This window comes from Anoplophora glabripennis, unplaced genomic scaffold (genome assembly GCF_000390285.2).
Source record: "Anoplophora glabripennis isolate ALB-LARVAE unplaced genomic scaffold, Agla_2.0 scaffold543, whole genome shotgun sequence".
Taxonomy (NCBI): domain Eukaryota; kingdom Metazoa; phylum Arthropoda; class Insecta; order Coleoptera; family Cerambycidae; genus Anoplophora; species Anoplophora glabripennis.
Window position 1 is genome coordinate 334,212 of NW_019416617.1, and position 20,850 is coordinate 355,061.

At 38.8% G+C, this 20,850-nt stretch overlaps 1 protein-coding gene across 3 annotated transcripts; it reads right to left on the bottom strand.

Moving 5' to 3' along the window:
* Positions 1-366: 366 nt before the first annotated feature.
* On the bottom strand, positions 367-20,525 carry LOC108914436 (nucleoprotein TPR). Of its 3 annotated transcripts, XM_018720254.1 has the most exons (13): positions 20,187-20,525; positions 19,244-20,019; positions 18,995-19,187; positions 14,978-18,913; positions 11,821-11,987; positions 11,363-11,764; positions 8,650-8,835; positions 8,404-8,590; positions 5,399-5,740; positions 5,239-5,340; positions 1,504-1,664; positions 1,186-1,414; positions 367-742 (listed from the first exon to the last, which is right to left on the bottom strand). In XM_018720254.1, the coding sequence occupies exons 1-13, from the start codon at positions 20,341-20,343 to the stop codon at positions 645-647; spliced, it is 6,936 nt and encodes a 2,311-aa protein (XP_018575770.1). In that variant the 5' UTR covers positions 20,344-20,525; the 3' UTR covers positions 367-644. The 3 variants fall into 3 exon arrangements, with proteins under 3 accessions (XP_018575770.1, XP_018575771.1, XP_018575772.1); XM_018720255.1 differs by lacking the exon at positions 5,399-5,740; XM_018720256.1 differs by lacking the exons at positions 367-742; positions 1,186-1,414; positions 1,504-1,664 and adding an exon at positions 2,032-2,153.
* Between the last annotated feature and the right edge of the window lie 325 nt (positions 20,526-20,850).

The window sequence follows — 20,850 nt, forward strand, 5'->3', positions numbered from 1 at the left end:
AGCCTCCAGCACACCTTCCCCTTGGTATATATTCCTATTCTTTAAACAAAAAAATTCGTTTCTCAAACAAATAAATGTGTCGAAACTATTTTGTCTTTTTCTAACCTCACAAAAAGATCCTAAAAGTCGTTCCGATAACACCAGGTTCAGTTGTAAGAAATTACGATTTCATAAAAGTTTCCTAACCTACGTGTACCATAGAACTGCAAATTCTCGGTGAGCGAATGAAAAGTCATTTATTTATTCGTATGGTTTCATCCTATAGATTATAGATAACCCTTAATACGATGCAGTGAATTCGTGGTTTTACTCTCGGCGACGGCTCATGATAACTTCGTGTCAGCGTAAAGGGTGAAATAAGAGACATTACTACTTCATAGGTGTATTATATAATAAACAATTACATTCAAAACTACTCCTTAAACTCCTAAACCTATCGGATTAATATATAATACACAAAACAAAACTTTTTAGATGCTTCCACACACGTTTTTAAAATAACTTATACACCTGCGAAAAACATCAAAAAGAAAGCCAATCCTATGTTTTTTCCATAAAAATAATTAAAAAAAAGTCCTACTCTAAGTAATATATGAAGAATATGCACGGGATATGGAATGACCTAATAATTAAACAGTTCAGTTCTAAAAGCGTCCCCCGAAAGGTCTCTGAAGGCGACCTCTCGCCCTCCTGGCCACCGCTCTCGCCTGAAAGTTGGGCGATGGGCCTCCCCTGCCTCGATCTGAAAGAGATACGTTTTTATGCGACTATTTTTTAATACATTCACTGTTTGTGTCGGTGAAAGTCTCGTGTACCAATTACTATTAAAACAAAAGAAGGGCACTGCAATTCCGTTTCTGCCATCGTAGGAGCCCCTCGGAAAAGGCTGCCAATACACAAAAATGAACTTGAATCGTTAATTAGGCTCTGTCGATTTCACGCCAGCGGATAATAGGGCTCCTGGTTCGTTGAAACAAAAAAACGTGCTACTTTTTTCCGTGCCAGGTAGATACCCGAAGTACATCCGATAATTCTCGTTTTTGCGCAATATTTCACCATTGCACTCGACATTTCCCACAAACAGTGAACATGTTAAATAAACAAATAAAAAAAAAGAAAAATTTACATCTACATTCGATTTAATTATCTTCATTGCTAAAAAAAACATTAACTCCGTTAACTTACCTTGCGGATGATGCCTCTGCGGGGAAGTCCTCTGGTCACCCCATATTATGGGCGTGGGGCCGGACCTAGCCATACTCCCTCGCGGTAAAGAGGATCTCATAGACCTACGAGCGGAATTACCGCCCCGCATCGTCCTTATCCTCGAGTTGGTGCTCGGGGAAGCCTCCGCTTCCCTACCCTCTTCCTCTCCGTCCTCGGGGGCTAGGGTCTTCTCACCCTCGGAGGTCACCTTCACAAGAACATTAAAATTTGAAAAAAAATTCAAAAGTGCGCACGCAAAAGCTATCATTGAAAACAGTAAATTTTTTAGAGATTTACCCCGTCGTCTCCTTCGAGCATCTCCTCGACTTGTTCGACCTGGGCCCCCTCGGAGGAAGTGCCCGCTACGCCGGGGGGTCCCATGCACTCCCCCGAACTTCCCTCGGCTCCCGTTTCATTTTCATCCGCCTCGCCGCTCACCGTTATGGAGGGGATCTCCGCTATAACAAAAGTCAAGCTCGTACACATGATTGTAACAAATCGTGCAAATTCGACGACGATTTAAAGTTAAGAGTGGATATTTCTGCGATTGAATTTATTACAATTACAAGTGTTATAATCGTCACGTAATTTATTTAAAAAAATCCTCTAAAACGAATTGCGGTAAATATTTTCTTTTAATTAACATTGTTAAAATAAATTATTGATCAAATGGTACTTTAAAATAAATTTTGGGGAAAAATAGATTATTATCGTTTAAAAAGGCAGTAAAACGTTTACAAAAGGGAAATATAAGAGAAAATATGGAATAAAGAATAATGGAATATTTATTTCACTTAATTATGAAAATACATGATAGCACAAAATTATAAACACTAGTAATGTCAAAAAAATTATTTAAGTAACTGTTTGAAGTAAAATCTTCTTTTCTGTCAGTCAAAACCCCAAAAGATTCCAAACGGGCATTATTTAGCCGCAGTCCTTTTGCCCTAGAATAATTTTAAATGTAGTCTCAATTGAACGATCCTTAGAATTAATGATCAATGTCTTTTTTTGAATTTTTCATTCTTAATTGTGTTATTTTTTTTAGTAATTAAAAAAACAAATAAAAAAGAAACCTTTCAAAAATGCCAAAAAGGATCAATGGACTTGGATCTGTTCTTTTGGCTGTTTTATAAGAAATATTATGGACCTCTTTAAGCAAAATTCGCAGGAGTTTTAGTGACGAGTCGTCACCGTCGATGAAATCTAGACACACTATTATACGCAAGAGATAAAACGATAGAAACAATGGATTTTCTGGGAGAATCTGCTCCAAAGAAGACAAAAAGGGTCCCATCAATCGCAAAAGTCATGGCCACAATTTTTTGGGATTTGAAGGGAATAAAACTCATGGACTTTTTGCAGAATGGAAGTACGATCACGGGGCAATACTACAGTGAATTATTGGACTGATTCGATAAGAAATTGAAGGAGACACGACCCCATTTGACTAAGAAAAAAGTGCCGTTTCATAACGATAACGCACCAACACGTTCATACAGAATTGTCACAGCCAAATTGTATGTACTGTGCTATGAATTGCTACCGCACCCACCAGTGGCGGCTCGTGGTATGTTTGGCAGAGGAAGTTTGAAATAAAAAACTTTAAACTTGTCTTCCTTTTCTTTGAGGGTGGGTCATCGTTAAAGGTTTCGTCAATGTCTTCTAAGAAAATTGCATACGTGTTGAATGTATCTCATTTATTACGTAATTCTTTTAATTTTGATAAAAGTGAATTAATTCTCTTTAGAAAATGTTACGAGACTGCAAAATTTGGAATACAACATCAGTTTGTTCAAAAATCATTGTAAAGGTTTTCAAGAAAAAAATGAAATTTTCGTCCATCAACAATTGTTTTAATCCATAAGCGGATCCTAAAGTTTGTTGATCATTTAAAAAATCCTCACTACCTATCCGATATGAAATACAAAACCTCAATAAGTTTCTTTCTATAAGTTTTGAAAACAGCTCTAGAAGATAAATTCCAAAGAGTGGGAGTATTACTTGGAATCCTGTGTTGCATTATTTTATTTAATATGTCAGATCTTTTAGTATATTTAGAAAAAAATGAGGAAAATCCGGAAAGATTTGAAAAAAATTCTCACTTCTATAATGCTGTTGCAAGCTTTACTTAAAACTAAATTTAATTTATATGTTGAATTGAAATAAGCTTGAGGAGCACCATCATTGGCTTGAGCAATTAATTTTTTTTAAGTCAAATTTTCCAAATTCATTAATTAATAATTTAAACAAACTATCTGCATCTCTCCCACTTGTTACGTCAAAAAATCCAACAAATCTTTCAACAACTTCTCCATGCACTACGTATCTAAAAATTACCGATAATTGAGACTTACAGGTAACATCTGTGGTTTCATCAACTTGCCAGGAGAAAAATTCGCAATTATTTAATTCGTCATAAATTTTACTTTTGATAATTGAACTAATACTCTCAATTAAATCGTTTTGAATGGTTTTAGGGGTTCCCGAAGAAACAGTGGCATTATCTAAGAAATTTTGCAACTTTGAATCCTATGTTTTTAATCAATTTATTAACTCTTTAAAGTTCCCTCGCTTAGTAGAATCCACTTTTTTGTCATGTCTGCGAAAACAAATTTCTTGAGATGATAAAAATATTACTACATCGATTAGTCTATTTAAAATATCTCTATTTTCACGAACCTTACAATATTCTGTTTACCAAACATTTCAATATTTAATACGCGATGAAATATGTTCCTGCGATTTTTCATGTTTTTCAAGGCCTCTCGTTAAAATTTTTTAAATTGTTAAAACCCACCCTGCTCCAAACCGATAAATTATCATTAGTGAAAAATAAACATTGCCAGCAGTATAATTTATTTCTAATAGTTAATGCAGTTTTTCTATAATTATTATTGTTAAATCCCCTAATTTGTTTTTCACCCACTGCAACTAAAGACGGCGTTGGTCTCGATTTCTGTTTTATTATAAGCTTTTCATCATAACTGAGAGTACTAAATCCTTTTAATAATAAATAATCTACAATGTCCATGCAACTAAAGAAGTTGTTGAGATTATGTTCATTTTCCGTACTCATTTTATTTTAATAAAGTTAAGTACGTACCAGAGTAAAATATAAATGATTGTTTTACTAATTAATTATGACCATCTCACAAAAATTCTTTAGAAAAACTTCATATAAACACCAGTTAAAAACAAAAGCTACTCACAGACGAACAATGTTTTTATTATGAAATGCAACATTGCAACATACCGCTGCGATCGCCGAGGTGGTAGAGGAGGGCTATTGAAAGATTCGCTTGTTAAAAAGAGATGGAAGGTGGCAACGAGCCTCCGTGCTCAAATGTAGACATCGTGCCATCATTTCAAGGTCTTGCAGCATATAGAACACTGAGAAAGGCTGGAGGCTTGAGAAAATTAGCTGCCAGCGACTATAATGCGAATTCGGAGGGCGCGAAAAATAGTGAACATTTAAAAATCGTATATTTACGTACTCGAGGTCTCCCTTAATAGGTAGCTAATTAGTTACATATGAAAATAGATTTGTATGAAAATTTCTTAAATAATATTAATTTAGTATATATGATGTAAAATAAAAAAAAACAAAAGAGAACTTTTGCAATACCATCAAAAACTGCGGAGGAAGCTTCCTCCTCTAACGAGCCGCCACTGGCACCCACCGTACTCGCCCAACCTGGCTCCCTGCATCTTCTCTCTGTTCCCCAACATGGCTGGTGGGAAAAAAATTCAGCACGAACAAGGATGTTATCGCCGAGACAGAAGCGTGTTTGAGAAATCATATTTTTTGGAGAGGGTTTAAAGAAATGGCAGAAATGTTGGGAAGTGTATTGACCTAAAGGGAGATTATGTACAAAATTTAAAAAAACGTGCGTCTTCATTCCTAACACTGGTACTTATTGATCGACTATTGTATAATTTTTTTCACGATAAAAACCCTACCTTAACCTCAGCCCAGCTTTTCCATACACACAAATGACCGTTTACGGTGATAAGCGTAAAGTCACTTACCGTCAGACTGAGTCGTCTGGCTGGAGCCCTGCTCGTCGCCGGCGGGCACGGCCTCCTGTGGCGATGACTGCAGAGGGGTAGTGGGCACGCTACGCCCGGTACCTGAAACAACACCACCCGTTAATTTAAAAATTTCCGATCCCCAGACAGCGTTTCATACTGGTGTCGTCCAGACTGCCCGCCTCCAGGCTCTGTTCCGGCACGATCTCGCTGGATCCCGGCACGTTCAACTGCGCCGATTCGCTGAAAGTAAACCTGCCGCTGGTGGGCACGTGAGGGGAGCTCACGGCCTCTCCGAACCCGTCCGAACGCCGTGGTACGTACAGCGTCGGGGTGGATGGTACTATGCCGTCGTCTCCGCCGTCTTCCAGGCTCTGCGGCAGGAGCAGGTGAGACTGCTGCTGTCTGGAGGGCAAGGGCGCTACCGGTCGGGTACGAGAGAACGACGGGACCGTCAAGGAAACGGAAGTGGAAGCCTGCGATATGGTGATGCCGCCCGAGCCTAGTTTGAAAAATGGTTACCAGTGAGATATTCGAGGTGCTTTGTTATGTGTTGAACGGAGAGTTTTAGTTAGAAGACCCAAGCAAATGCGGATGGCAAACAATGCGGATGGCAAACAATGCGGTGGGAGGGTGTTAGCGGATACCACAAGAGCAGGCAGGACGGGTTAGTTTGTTAGGGAGGAAGCTGTTGCACCAGAATAATATAAGCCAGGTAAGTCTTGATGGCGGTGAAATGTACCTATACAGAAACGCTACCAACTCCAAAAAGCTCGTTTTTTAAGAGGGCGAATTTAGTTAAATTATACAGGGCCTTCATAAATGATTACAAGCCACGTGGCCAGTAATTTTGTTTGAAACAGTAACTTTATTTCCTTCGTGTTGGCAATTAAATTTTCGTAAAACTCAAAATTACTGCAACAATAAGATCAAGATTATGTTGTGAAGAAACGTCAATGTGTATGTCAACAAATCTCAACATTCTGTTTCACTAACTGGTGATTTTTCACTGACAAGGCATGGTTTCACATATCAGGTTGTGTAAATAGCCAAAATAGTCAAAATTACAGAACCTGGCCTACCGAAAATCCTCATACTTTTGTAGAAACCAGTTTACATTCCTTAAAAGTAGGCGTAGACGTATTAGGCCAGTCATTAAAGCTTTTTTTTAAGAAAAAAATACTATCAGAAGTTTCTCTGCGGAATATTGTTCGGAAACGTGTTATAAATAAAATATTAAAAAATCAACTAGTTGGGAAACTATTTAAACAATGGTCAAAGTAATGGAAAAGTGTTTTTTTGACTCGTGTAAAAAAACTGTTATTCATAGCAAAGAAGGTATTAAATAAATCTGTAAAATGAGACAAATCCGATTAAATTCCGATAATTTGTTCATGAGCGAGTCCAAAAATGGTCGAAAATGGCAGTTTTTTCAATTGCTAATAATTAATGCAATTTTCATCGCAGACACTTGTAATTCAGGATTTTTTAATCTTTACCCTTAATAAGTGGTAAAAATTTCAGCCTGAAACCTTCATTAGTCTGGCGTTGGCGGAATTTGTTATCTAGAAGATGCTGCTTTTTCCAAAGCTCACAGGCGCTGTTGAGTTTCGATCATTAGTTACTTTTGTACCTAAATAGTTGTATTGACATATGCATTTACTGAGAATTTAGTTTTTCAAATTTAATTTGTTTAAAAATGACTGAAAAATGTTAATATTTATTAAATTGTTGTTTGTAAATTTCGGGTTGAAATAATGTTAATTTCGTTAATACAATAGCTTCAATGCTCATGAATTTTCGCGCTACCACAAATTAAAAAAAGAATCACCGATTTGAAGCCGCTCGATCAGTTTTCTGCCCGCAACGAGGCGTGCAGCGCGCATGTGCCACCTCGCTCCCCCCCACGTGGTCGCTAGACTGAGTAATAGAACGCATCACCACTATCTTCTTTTTTGCAATTAAATAGTTGAATTCATCTTAATGTTAATGTTACAGGTTTATTTAATACCTACCTTTTTTGTATAAACCATTTTTTGCTATGAATAAGTTTTTTTACGCAAGTCAAAAAACCACTTTTCCATATCTTTGACCATTGTTTAAATAAAGTTTAACTAGTCTCGAGTTGATTTTTTGATATTTTGTTTATAACACGTTTCCGAACAATATTCCGCAGAGAAACTTCTAATAGTATTTTTTTCCAGAAACAGACCGTTTCATGTCTATAATGACTGGACTATATAATTTTTTCTATGAAACCATAAATGCTAAAAGATATCAGAGAGCAACAATTCAATTGTTGGAAGAATTTTACGATAACCGACTGATTAATCAAGAGTTGTGACCAGCTAGGTCACCGGATCTAACTCCTGTAGATTATTTGTTTTTGAACATATATATTTTTTGTAAATGTATTAAGTTTAATATCAACAGTTCGTCTGTAACCCCTTCAACCACTCCATTGAAGTTTAGGGACTTTTAGGTGATAATGCTGATCGTGTAATGTTGGTTGCCTACGTTCGGCACAAGTGGCTCGTAGTCATTTATTGAAGGCTTTGTATTTAATAATTGTTAAGACAGTGTGAGAATTATTTAGGTACAAATGACATGAATGAAAATGAATGCACTTATCAGCAAAGCTTCGGATAAAAGTAATACTCGGAGATGGGCTCTAAAAAAAATATATGAAACAAACTATTAATGAAATATTTTTTGTTTTGAATGTTCCGGGATAAATCCACAATACGTCGAATGAAAAAAGAAAAAATAAAACATTTTCCCCTTTTGATAAATCTGTCTATAACTGAGGAAACGCTTGTAGCAAAGAAGAATACAAGCACCGATTTTAAGATTTTTAAAATTATACCAGTACTGGACATGGAATTTATAACGTATGGGAAACCCTTCTTTATTTTTTTTGTATTTGTGCCAGATCTACAAACATTCCCCTAAAACGTTTTTCCGAACCAGAGCTTTCGTCAGGTATCCAAACAATTGCACTAATTCCGACGTGTTGTTACAATTTTTCCAAACATAATCGGCAACGACATGCAAAAAATGCAAATAAATCACAGGAAGTAGCGACACTATAAAATGTTAATTCAAATCCATCATCACACTGCTAGGAAACTATTCACCGAACAAAAAAAATACAACGAAACTCACCGTCAGTTCCACTGCTAATGGCTTCGGATTGCGCCTGCTCGGAATTCTCCTCCTCTGGGCTCTCCTGGATGGATCTCTCGCTCTGATTCGGCACTTCGCTGGAATCCTCTATGACCTCCACCTCGTTGCCCGCCTCTTCCTCGTCTTCCACTTCCTGACAGTCGGCGTCCTCGTAGTTGTCTTGCTCCTGAAATAGAAGAAACTCAATATTTTTCTTTATTTAAAACGTAAGACAAGAATCTTTACCATTCCCTCCATGTCGTAGCCTTCCGTATCGGGATCCTCCTGGTCGTCGTCGGCGCCTTCGCCCTCATCCGCTCCTCCTTCGTCGTCACTCTCGACCACGATAACGTTGTCGTCGTCGTGGTCTCTCTGGCTGCTTGTCGGCACTTGGTATTCCACTTCGAGCCCGCTATCGCTCACAGTGCCGGCCTGTTACGAAAAACAACATATTTGTAGCAAACTATACAACAATAACGGAATTCTTTACAAATGAAGGCTAGAGAAGATGCCAAAGCTCAAACTGGAGGAAAAACAATTGAAAGATGCTTTAACAAGAAAGTAATTGACTTAGTAGAATAATTATTCCAATCAAACATTTGAAATTATATGAATAAATGAAATTATAGCATGAAAAAATGATGAATTGGAAAATATCAGGATAAATAAAAGGTAATTAAAAAATATACACATTTAAAAGAATCAAAGAAAATATGAAAATTACATTTTTCTGCAAAATATATGAAGCCAAAAAAAAAACGGCATGACACCTATTAATTTGAAGACCAAAAACAGGCGCGCGCGGGCAAACGGCGACTGGCCATAAATTTCAGTTGTTGACAAATTGCCTAGCAGTGCAGTGCAGCAATCCGGAATTTGGTGTGATTCAGGTAATTTTAATTTATTACAGGCACCTTCTATTAATCATTCATATTACAGTTGCGAAAGGGAGAAATAAAAAGATTATTTTGTTTACTAATATTATTACAACATGGCATTTTGGAATGAAACAAAATGAAATACCCCAGACAATATTGAATTAGTAGAACCGGTTGTTGATGAAACAGATTTAGAATTTAAAAATAAAGATTTACAAGTTCAATGTCAGCGTCTCATTTTAAATATTTACGATTATTGAGAAAATGAAAAACCAGATAACGAAATTATAAATAGAATTCACATATTAACTAAAGTTTCAGTGCCTATAATTTTTCGTGTTATTAAACAAGGTGTTATAGATCATTGCGTAAAGAGGAAGCGAAAACAAAAATTTAAAAATATCGATGACATGACGAGAGACTTAATTCGGCAGACAATTTATAATTTATATAAAGAAATATCTTTCAATCGTTTCGGGCGACTTTCAAGGGCATTTTTAGCATATTTCCCACCGCCCAGACGAAAATCCGAGATATACAAATTGAAGATTTTGTCGTCTACTTTTAGATGCTGTTTTCAAAATTTAAATCGGACCATTTTTGATAAATTGCCATGCTATGCAAAAAAAGACCCTAATTTGTTTATAATGCAGTTGTGCAAAAACTATGCATTGGACAGAAACCACCTTGTGCACGATTAAACTAAATATTATCTGTCATATTCCACAGGATTGTTTTTCCAGCTTCAAATTTGACGGAGTTATGAATTTTTGAAAAAAAGGTATATTTTGGAGGTTTTCCGGATTTTCTCTGTAAAAAATTAACCGACCAGGTCGCACAAAAAACCATTTTATAGGTCTTTTGATTCTCTACAAAAGTCCTATTGAGATTAAGACGATTCCATCATTATTTTTCGAGATATTATAAAAAAAACAAAAAAATAATAATTTTTTTGCAGTTTTTATTGTTTAAAAAAAAATTGTTCACTTTGTTGGGGAAATCACTTGGGTTTTCCATTATTAAGTATTTTTCAAAAGGAAATTCATGAAATTTGCAGTAATATTTAAGTGTAAAAACGGCCTGTTTTTTCGCTCTATTGGGTGGATTATATTTTTCAAATGGAATTACACAAATAATCACAAGTTGAATGTAATCATTTCTAATGACTAATTTGTGTACTGAAATGTTTATTTAAATTTCCCGCCACCTATTCTCATTCTTACTCTATTGCGCTGTTGCTGTTACTCGTTCACGTTTATTACTTGGCAGACAACAAGTCAGAACTTTTTATGTTTCCCATTTATTAATTAATAATTCAGGTAAATGTCTATATTTTGTTCGTCGTACCATTCACATTCTCTTCACGTGTAATTCTAATTGTACCGTCATAGCATTTCCCATGTTAAATATTCAAATTTTTGGCACTAATTAAAAACAAAAATAAACCGATAAATAATTGGAGAATAATTCACAAAATTTGATTTCACATCGCAAAAATAATATATCTCAATAATACAAAATTGGCTGCATTTTTTTCAGCTTTTCAATGAAGTATCGTAGGTACAAAATAAATTTGACGTGCGGAAAAAACAAGAAAAAACAAAGTTACTAAATATGATGACGGTTCCTCCAAGTCACGATGTTGAAACAAAATTCTTCCCACAGTGAAATTTTTATATTAAAAAAATTTGAAAAATACAAAAATTAACTCTCTTTTTTAAAAAATATCTTGATTTCGAGTACCTTTATATTTTTTTCATACTATCCTTTGGAATTCTGCAAAGTCCTTAGGATGTTTAAGAAATTTTGACTTTTAACATATTTTTCTTTCATATCCTTCAAACTCCCCATATCCACGCCACTGCTATTGGAAATAAAATGCTTTGCAAGTTTTTCTTAAGACACAGTTGAAATTTATTCGTGTACAAATTTTAACATTTTTATCTTATGCCGATTTAAAAATAATTACAAAAAAACTTTTTCAAAGTGACAATTTCAACACCCCGTATCTCGGAAACGCGACGTTAATGAGAAAAATGTCAGAGGAACTCACAATAAACAAAAAACCAAATACTTCATACCTGAACTCTGGTCCTCTTGCTCTGCTGCTGCGTCTTGCCCTGCTCGTCGGCCTGGCAGCTGTCCGTGTCCGCGTCCCTCTGCCTCTTCAGCCCGGCCTGTGTCGTGGTGACGGTGTTAGAGCTGCTGCTACTGCTCGTTCCCTGTTCCTGAGTGGGACCGCTGCTGGGCGGCTCGACTCTGGGTAGTACGAGGGCGACGGCTTGAGTTTGGGGCGCCGTCTGCACCTGCATGTTGTTATCCTCGTCCTCCACGTCCTGGGAGGACTGGGTCGGTGGAACGGCTACCTGTCTTGGCCCCAAGAGGGCGGCACTAGCCGAGCTCGTAGCGGGGACGTAATCGGTGTGGGAGCTGGTGGGGCTGCTGGATAACGCCTCGATGGTGCTCGATCCGGTAGTGTGAACCTGCAAACAAGTATTTTATCATATCGTTGTCATTCGTCGTTTTTTGCCGCGATTACCTGTTGTTGTGGTGGTACCATTACGGCGCTGGGGCTTTGGCTTGTCGGTAATACCGCGACGGTCCTTAATTGGGCAGACATGGGCCTGATGCTGGCCAACGGGGGCTCACCACCGCTGCGCCACGGTTGAATAGGGACTGATTGGGTTTGAGTATTAGTCGAGTGACCTGTAACATTTCATTTTGAATGTCAAAATACAGGGTGTAACTTTCTGTGTAGGTCAGTTCTTTAAGAGTATTATTACCCTAAATATGAATCTTTTATTTTAATCAAATCAATAGTTCAAATTTTTCAAACTGCATTTAAATTCTTGTTTACGATGCTACTGGGCGGCGCAGACAGGACCGCCCAGAATTAGCATAGTAAGTTGCATCAGTGAACTATCAGCGTTGCCAGTTGTTACTTTTTCAAATAAACTGTTAGATAGCGACAGTGGAAAATAATTTGTAAAACAGATTGTTTTTGTATGGCTCGGAGCGACGTGTTATAAACACTTTTAATATCAATATGGACTAAGCACCAATAGTCCAGATGGTATCTGTTTCAAAAGTCCATATTTGGGTGAATCGTATATCCACGGAGATTTTTGGCTTTTTGGCTTTCAAATATCACTGGAAATGAAAATGTTTCTATGTGTATAAAAAAAAATGTGGGCTTGACGGCACAATATGTTAAAAAAATTCGAAAAATGTCATATTTTCGTTCCTATTTAATTATGTATTTGTTCAAGAATTGATTTTAGGCAAAAATGGAAGAGGAAAAAATGTTTGTAATTAAATTTTTTACAAAATATGACTACTTACAAATCGAATGAATCATGATTAATATTGTAAGAATCGACAAAAATGGGGTTAAAAATCATTACTTTTTAAGGAATTTTTTTGGGGTCTTTAAATTGGGTACTTATAGGACCTTCATACTTGGCTCAAGAAAACTTCATGTTATGTAGAATCATCACACCAAATTTCATCAAAATCGGTTTGATAGATTTTGCATAATAATTTTGCAATCCAAATTTTGAAAAAAAAATTACAAATTTTCAAAATTTTGCACAGCAAAAACCAAGGCCCTTAGGTACTTGAAAATTTAATCACATATAGAAGGGCTCTCAAGCTTCCAAACGCTTTTTGAAAAATTCGATTCCGTCAATTAGGAGAGCTCTGGTGCTTGTTTAAATATTGGTTGAATTTTTTTATTTATAAACAATTAGAATAACTTTGTGAGTATTCAATCAAATCAAATTTTTTAAAGCGCGTTTTAAAAGTTATTGATAAGACGCTTCTTTAAAAAAAAAACAGATCGATTGGTCAATTAATTACGTAGTTATAGCCGATCAAAGTTAACCGTCATTTACACTAAATGTACTGGGACATCCAGGCAAATTTTTCGAAAAATACCTTTGGTATTCCGAGTACTTACCAGGTCTAAGTTTGCAATACTTTTCTTCATTGGCAACCTACTTTAAAACATGTTTTAAAGTTATTTATGCAAACAAGAAATTCAAGAAAATCGTACGGGTGGTGGTGGTGGGGGAAGCAGAGAGCGCGCCCGCTTCGGCCTGCTCGAAATTGAATCAGCGAGTTCAAAACCGCAGCGTGCTTAAAAATTTTTAATATAGGTCCGATTTTGATTTTTTTCTTAAATCGATGTGTATTAGTGTATTTTCAAATGCCTATCGTTAATAATTATTGGTCTTTCAACAGCCCGATAATTATTTATCTTTAAACTTCCTTTAATTATCAACTTTATTTTTTTATTGTATCAAAGGTAAGTGCATAAACTTATGTACTGTTTATCAAAGATCAAAAACAATTTTTTTTAAATATTCTAAAATTGTTTAAACAACAATTATTTTCAAAATATGTATGTTGAAAATTAGTAATATATTGAGTTAATTTCTCATTTGCTCATATTTTAAACAATAAATATTTGAATTATACTTTAATCACAAAAGAAATGATGATTAAATTAATAAATTATAAAAAATAAATATTTTATTCATACATAATTGCATTAATACCGCCAATTCGCCCCTTCCACAAATAAGTAGTGGATCTTATTTGTGGACTTTCCGACCCTGTAGAGCTTTAAAGCTAACAATTTCATGGCACAGTGCTGAATATGAGTGCAGGTGTATGCATATCTCCCTTTTTCCGTGTATACAGGGTGAATCAGTTTTTTGTAGACAAACTTTAACAGAAGATAGAACAAATGTTTTTAAAAAGAAAAGTTCCTATATACATATGTCATAGGAGGCTTCTTTTCCGAAATACGGGGTGTTGAATATATTTTTTTTTTCTCGAATATTCATAATAACTTATAAACGAATGCTTAGATTTTTTTCATGTTTGGGAGATAATGCCTATTAATTAAGGGGCATAAAACAAGCGATAAAAATGTTCAAAAACTTGCACAGTGGCGGAGTGGAGAGGGTGCTCAACCCCTTTCTTAAACAGAACTTCTACGCTAATGACTATTTTTTTAAAAAACTGTTATTTTCATTATCTACATATAGTTTAACAAAAATAATGTCCATTCTTCTGTCTCGAAATTCCTGTGCGTTTCCGAGTTATTTTGATTTTTAGTGTTTGTTGTGGTACTAAATTAAGTAATTTATTTATTATCAATTATCGGTAAATATTTAATTCTTTCAACGAAACCTACCTAAATATGGTTCGTTAAGGATTTTAAAATTTTTCGATTTTTACAATAATAATCATAATTTATTCGATTTGTAGTCAGTGATATTTTGTAAAAAATTTAATTACAAAAATTTTTTTCCTCTTCCATTTTCGCCTAAAATCAACTCTTGAAAAGATACATAATAGGAAGAAAAATATCACATTTTTCGAATTTTTAAAAAATATTGTGCCATCAAAAGTTAAGCCCACATTTTTTTTTATGCGCATAGAAAAATTTTCATTTCTAGTGATATTTGAAAGCAAAAAATCTCTGTGGATATATGATCCGCCCAAACCAAAACAGATACCGCCTAGTCCACAAACATTAAGAAAGCATTCTTTCTATCTATTTTTAAAATAATGAAATTTTACATGTTTAAACACCTGCGACATTTTAAAAACAAAAATTGAAATGTAAAAAAAAGGAAAAACTTTAACAAACGCTAAAAAAGCTAAAAAATAATTTTAGTTCTTACCTGCCATAGGCTTGATATCGGCCGTCGGCCTCTCCGTGGCCGACTTCTCAGAAGACGCGGAACTGGTCGTAGGCTTAGAACCTTGCTGAAGCCCCAACTGCCTCTGCAGCTGATTCACCCTCTGCGTAAGACCGTCTATCTCAGAGGTGTACTTCTCCTTTTCTTGCAGCCTCTCCTCGTTCAGTTCATCCCTCTCCCTCTCTAGAGCTGCTATCTTCTCCAATAGTTCCTCGTTCTTACTTGTACCCTCCACGGCTCCGTCCCCGTCCGACCTAGCCGGCCTGTCCTGCTTGTGGAGCTCCTCCTTAAGGTTATTGTTCTGTTCGGTCAAGCTCACGATACGTTCCTTGGCGTTCTTGAACAGATTCTTAAACCGCTCCTCCTTCTCTAGGCTTATTTGTTTCAGATTTTCTATTTCTTTCTTGTAGGTTTCTATTTGTTCCGAAGTGCTCGAAACCTGTTGATTCAACGTGTCGATGCTTTCCTTATGACTCGTCTCCATCTGGGCGATGCGTTCCTCCAACTCCGAACGTTGCTCTTGCATCAGCTGTTCCTGCCGTTCGGCATTCGAGTTCTGCTCGCTCTCCCTCTGCTCTCCCTGCTGCTTCAAGGCCTCGATTTCCTTGAGCTGGTCCTCACACTGGATCTTGTACTTCTTCGCTATTTTCCTCACCTGGGCCAGGTTGCCTTTCAGTTCGGTAATCGTCACATCTTTACCGGCCGTGTCCTCCGTCAGCAAGCGGTTCTCTTCTTTGTATTTCAAAATCTCGGTGCTGTGCTGATCGACCGTATTGGTTAACTGGGTGACCTGCGTCTGCAGGGAGTTCACTTCGTCGCGTGTCTTGGACAATTCTTCCGAGAGTTGGTTGTTTTGCGCCCTCAGACTCTTCAGTTGCTCCTCCAGCTTACTCTTGTCCTGCTTCAAGTTATTGATTTCGTCGTTCAACTTGGTGGTGGTGGACCTCTCGATGGTCAGTTGTTTGGCGAGTGTCTCCCTCTCGGTCTGGAGCTTTTTCCAGTCCTCGGGACTAGTCCTGTTAGTCTTCTCGATGAGCATGTTCGCTCTCTGACGCCACCTGGTGCACTCGGCCCGGAGCGATATGTTCTCGTTCTGCATCTGGTCGGCTTTAGTGGTTAGATCCCTGTTCTTCTCTTGCAAAGGCGCCACCTCGGCCTCCAGCCTCTCGGCGCGTTCCCTAAGTTCGGTTATTTGCGTCAGGAGGGTGTCACGTTCCTGACGAAGGGTGCGGTTGCTGTCGGTGATAGCATTCAGGGTTTCCAGTTTGCGTAACACCTCGCCGTGCTTGGCCGCGGACACTACCGTCACTTCCGTCTTCTGACGTTCTAGTTCGACGGTTGCCTTCGCTTCTTCCAGCTGCTTGTTCAACATGTCGAACTGGGATCTCAGTCTAGAGTGTTCGGCTTCTATTATATCGGCTTTGCTGACGGCGATGTCCTTCTCTTGTCTCAGGTATTTGACGATTTTCAGGAGCTGCTCGGACGACTTGGCTTCCTCCTCAGTGAAAGATTTATTGAATGAAGCGTCTCCGAAGGATTGGTTCTGATCGCCGGACGCCTGACTTTGCAGAATGGTGAGTTGGGTGTTGAGGGCCTGGATTTGGTCGTGCAACAGGCTGTTCTGAGAGTCCATGTCTTTGAATCGATTCTCTAACTCTTCTTTCTCCTTTTGGAATATTTTCTCTTGCTCCTCCCAGTTCGTCTTATTCTGGGTCAGGGCCTCGACGGCCTGTTCCTTCTCGCTCTCAAGTTTCTTCGTCACGCCCAGAGCCTTGTCTAGTTCTTCTTTCATGGACGTTAGGGCTTGCAAGTCGACTGAATGCAATGTCACTTCCCTTGCATATTTATTTTCGACGGCCTTGAGCTGTTCAATCAGAGACTTATTTTCCGATCTGGCACTCTCCAGCTGCTCCCTGGCGGTTCGCAAGTCCATAGTTTTCACGCCGAGCTCTTCCTGTAACTGTGAGGATTTACTCTTAATGTCGGCGTTCGTTATGTCCTGGTCGTCCATTTGAATAGAGAGTTCACCCTCGAGCTCAGAGCATTTCTCTTGCCACTCCTTGACGAGGGCCTTCTGCTTCTCGATTTCCTGTTGCAGGCGTTCTTGCTGTTCCAAGCTCTCCTTCACCTGTTTCTCCGCTGCCTCGGCCACATTGAAGTATTCATCTGAGGCCTCCTTGGCCGTCTTCAGTTTTGCCTTCGCCGAATTGACCTCCGCTTCGGCGTCGCTCAGTCGTAATTCCAACTCCCTGATCTTTTGCGTCTCGGCATTGCTGTCGGCGACAGTGAACAAGCCCATTTTGAGTTTCTTGCCCAGTTCCTCGATCTGAGCCGTCTTGGTGATCAGTTCTTCTCTCGTTTCTGCCAGTTCCTTCCTTAGTTTCTCGGCCTGTTCCCGTTCTTCCTCCATACGCTTCTGCGCCTCGTGCGTTTGTTTTTCGAGGTGCTCAGTCAGCTGCCGGAAGTGGTCCTGTTCCTCTTGCAGTCGTCTGCGGAGCGCCGAACACTCCCTGTGGGCCTCGTCCAGTCTCGATTCCAGCTTGAGTCGCCCCTCGGCATCGGTCCGTTCCAGTGTCGCCTTGATAAGTTCAATGTTTGTCTTGATCAGGTTCTGCTGGTGTGATTCGCGCTTCCACGATTCCCTCTCCTTCACCAGCCTCTGCTCGGCGTCTTTAAGGAGAGCGTTTTCCTTCTGTAAATTGCCGAGCAACACCTCGGCTTTGGATAACTTCGTCTGGCACTGCAACGTCTCGTCTTTCAGGTAAGTGGCGGCCTGTTCGTGCTTTATGATGGCTTCGCTGTATATCCTGTTCTGCTTCTCCAAGGCGGTGATTTGTTTCTTGTAGATTTCGGTGTTGTTCTGCATCACTTTGAATTTCTCTTCGTTTACGTCGGCGTGAGAGCTTAACTTGCAGTTTAGTCTGGTCAGTTCCTTCACTTCGCCGCGCATGTTGTCTAGTTGTTCCAGGAGGATCTTCTCGTTGGCCGATTTCTCCTTCCGGTATGTCTCGTTTTCCTCCTTCAGGTGCTCTACCTGCTTGTTCAACTTCTCGATCTGGCCCGCCAACTCTCGCACTTTCTCCTCCAATTGGGCTTCCGCATCCGTCTGCATCTTGGCCTCGCTTCCATCAGGCAAGAACGACCTCTCCAGCTGCATAGGGACATCTTCGCCGGTGGCTTTGATCGCTTGCGTGTACAAATTTTTGTACATGTCCCTCTGGTTGCGTAAAGTCCCCATCATCTTGTTCTGTCTGTCCTTTTCTTCCAAGAGCTCGTTCTGGGACTCCCTCAGGTCCTCCAGCTTCATCTTCAAGTTGGATATGGCCGCCGGGTCAAATGATTCCACCTCCTCTTGCCTCTCCGTCAATTCCCTGACCAGAGCGAGCAATTTCTGGTTCGTTGCTTGTAGTTCGGAGATGTCATTGAAGGTGACGAGCTTCTTGGTGATTATGTCGGCGGAACTGATGCTGTCGCTCAGGTCGTTGTCGGTGGACGTCGAGGAAGACCCACCTATCCGGGACTGCTCCACTTCGTGCAGCAAGTGAACGACTTGCCTGGCGAGGTCCGTCACTTCCTTCTTGAGCCGTTCGTTCTCCCTCATCGCGACCCCTTGCAATCTCTTGCATTCCGAGTTGGCCTCTCGGAGCTGCTGCACTTCGTTCAGTAAGGCGTCGTTAGACTCTTTCAGTGCGTCATTCGCGTCCAAGGTGTTGCTGTAGTCTTCCCTTAGTTTCTTTATTAGCGGACCTTTCTCTTCTATCTCTCTCACTATACACGATATGTAATTATTTAGGCGGGAACATTCCTCCTCTTTGTTCGTATATTGCTCCGTGATGTTGACGTACTTCGAATAAACTTCAGAATAAGATAGACCGGATTTTATCAATTTTGATGCGGTCGCCGCAGTGGAAGACAAACCTTGAAAAAAATTGAAAAACTATCGTTAACGTTTCTGTAAATATAAATATTTCAAACATAATTATTTAACATCATAAGTACCTTCTACGTCTCGGTTCAACTGGTCTGACTTAAAGTTTTCTAAAAGTTCATTGGCCGTTTCCAGTTCTTTCTTCAACATAGCGATGCACTCGTTTTTCTTCGCGATAATCTCCTCGTGGGCCAGTTGAGACTCCTTGTGTTTAGTCTCCAGTTCGCCGTACTGCTCGGTGGCCGTTTTCAATAATTGTTGAACCTGCGCAAGTATCAAGAATTAATTTATTAACCACCAACTTTAGAATCTTCGTTTACCTCGGATAAAGCTTCCTTCAGTTCCTCGGAGTGCTGTTGGCTCTCTTCGTACATAGATTTATAAGCATTAGCCATTTTAGTCTTAGCCTCGATCTCATAAACGTACGACTCATTCATTTTGGCATCGACTTCCCTCTGATTGATCATCTTCTGCGACAGCTCTTCGTTTCTTGTCACCAAGTTGTTATTCAAGTCCGTGAGCGATTTAATTTGTTCCGTAGCCACCGTCAGTTCCTGCATTTTCTCAGTCAGTTTCGTTTCCAGCTGGATACATCTAGAGGTGTTGTCCCTTCTCATATTCAGCAGTTCCTCTGTTCTCTGGTTCAATTCCTGGGTTAAGCTCTCCATCTGGCTGTTCAAAAGTGTGCGCTCCTGTTCGATTCGCTTCTCTCTGTATTCCAGCCTGATTTTCATTGATGCCACTTCATCTGCTTGAGCTAGGGCTTCACATTTCGAATTGACGGCACTCTCCAGTTGCTTTGTTAAAGTGTTTATTTCTAACTGCAACCTTTCCACTTCCCCGTTTCGTCGTTGAATCATTTTAAGGTGCTCATCTCGCTCGTCCACAGCCAAATTGCGTTGATGCCTATACTCGGCAGTCTCGGCTTCTAGTTTGTTACATTGGGTATGCAGTTTGTTAATATCGGTAGTTAAGACTGAAAGTTGGGACTCGTACTCAGAGATAGTGTTACTGGCTACTTCTAACTTAGACTTCAGTGACTCATATTCTTGTTCTAGTTTCTCATTTTGAGCCTTCAGTTCACCTAGGCTTTGGTCTGTATAAAAAAAAAATAGATATATAAAATGAAAGCCACATGACTTATGAAACAAAACTATTGACCTGTAAATTTGTGTAAATGAACCCTACAAAAAAGTTCAAGAAAAAAAGCTGCACAAGATAAAAGAGAAGAAACCATTTATATAGAACATGAATAAGGCTTACCAGTGTTAAAATGTTTGGTTTCCAGTAAAGCTTTGGAAGTTATGAACTCTTCGAACTTTTCACTTACAAAATTTTCTATTTTTTTGCCCACCTCAGCTGGCACCGCTTGCCAGTCTTCCTCAGTTAAAATGGAGACAAAAATAGACGGTAGCTCCATTTTATACAGAATGCTTCACAACTTACTAATCTGACTACATATGTATATAGATTCTTTAATTATTCATGCACTGGAATTATTTTGTCACTATTACAAGTACACGGTATTCATTTATTAACACATTAACAGAAACAAATCCTTAACATTTTAACTGACGCCGTAATGAACGACGGACAATAAACATGCCGGATTGTCGATTGCCGGTTATCAGTGTTGCCAAATGTAAATCGAAAAAAGTAAAACTGAAACGTTACTTTCATGCAACGGGGCGCCCTGTCATCCATTATTATTTCATTAATAATAATTATTAAGTATGTTGAGGGGTTCGGTAATTAGCCCAGTAGAATTTCAATAAAGTGCATTAAAATTTTAGTTGAGGGGTTGGCGGCCTTGCTATAGAGACTCGCCGCGCGCGCCATTATTCTATGGCTAGAAATTGGCCTCAATGATTTGGGATCGAGGGGGATTATCCCTCTTTATCCTGCCTCATCTCGTGTAGGCCTGGAC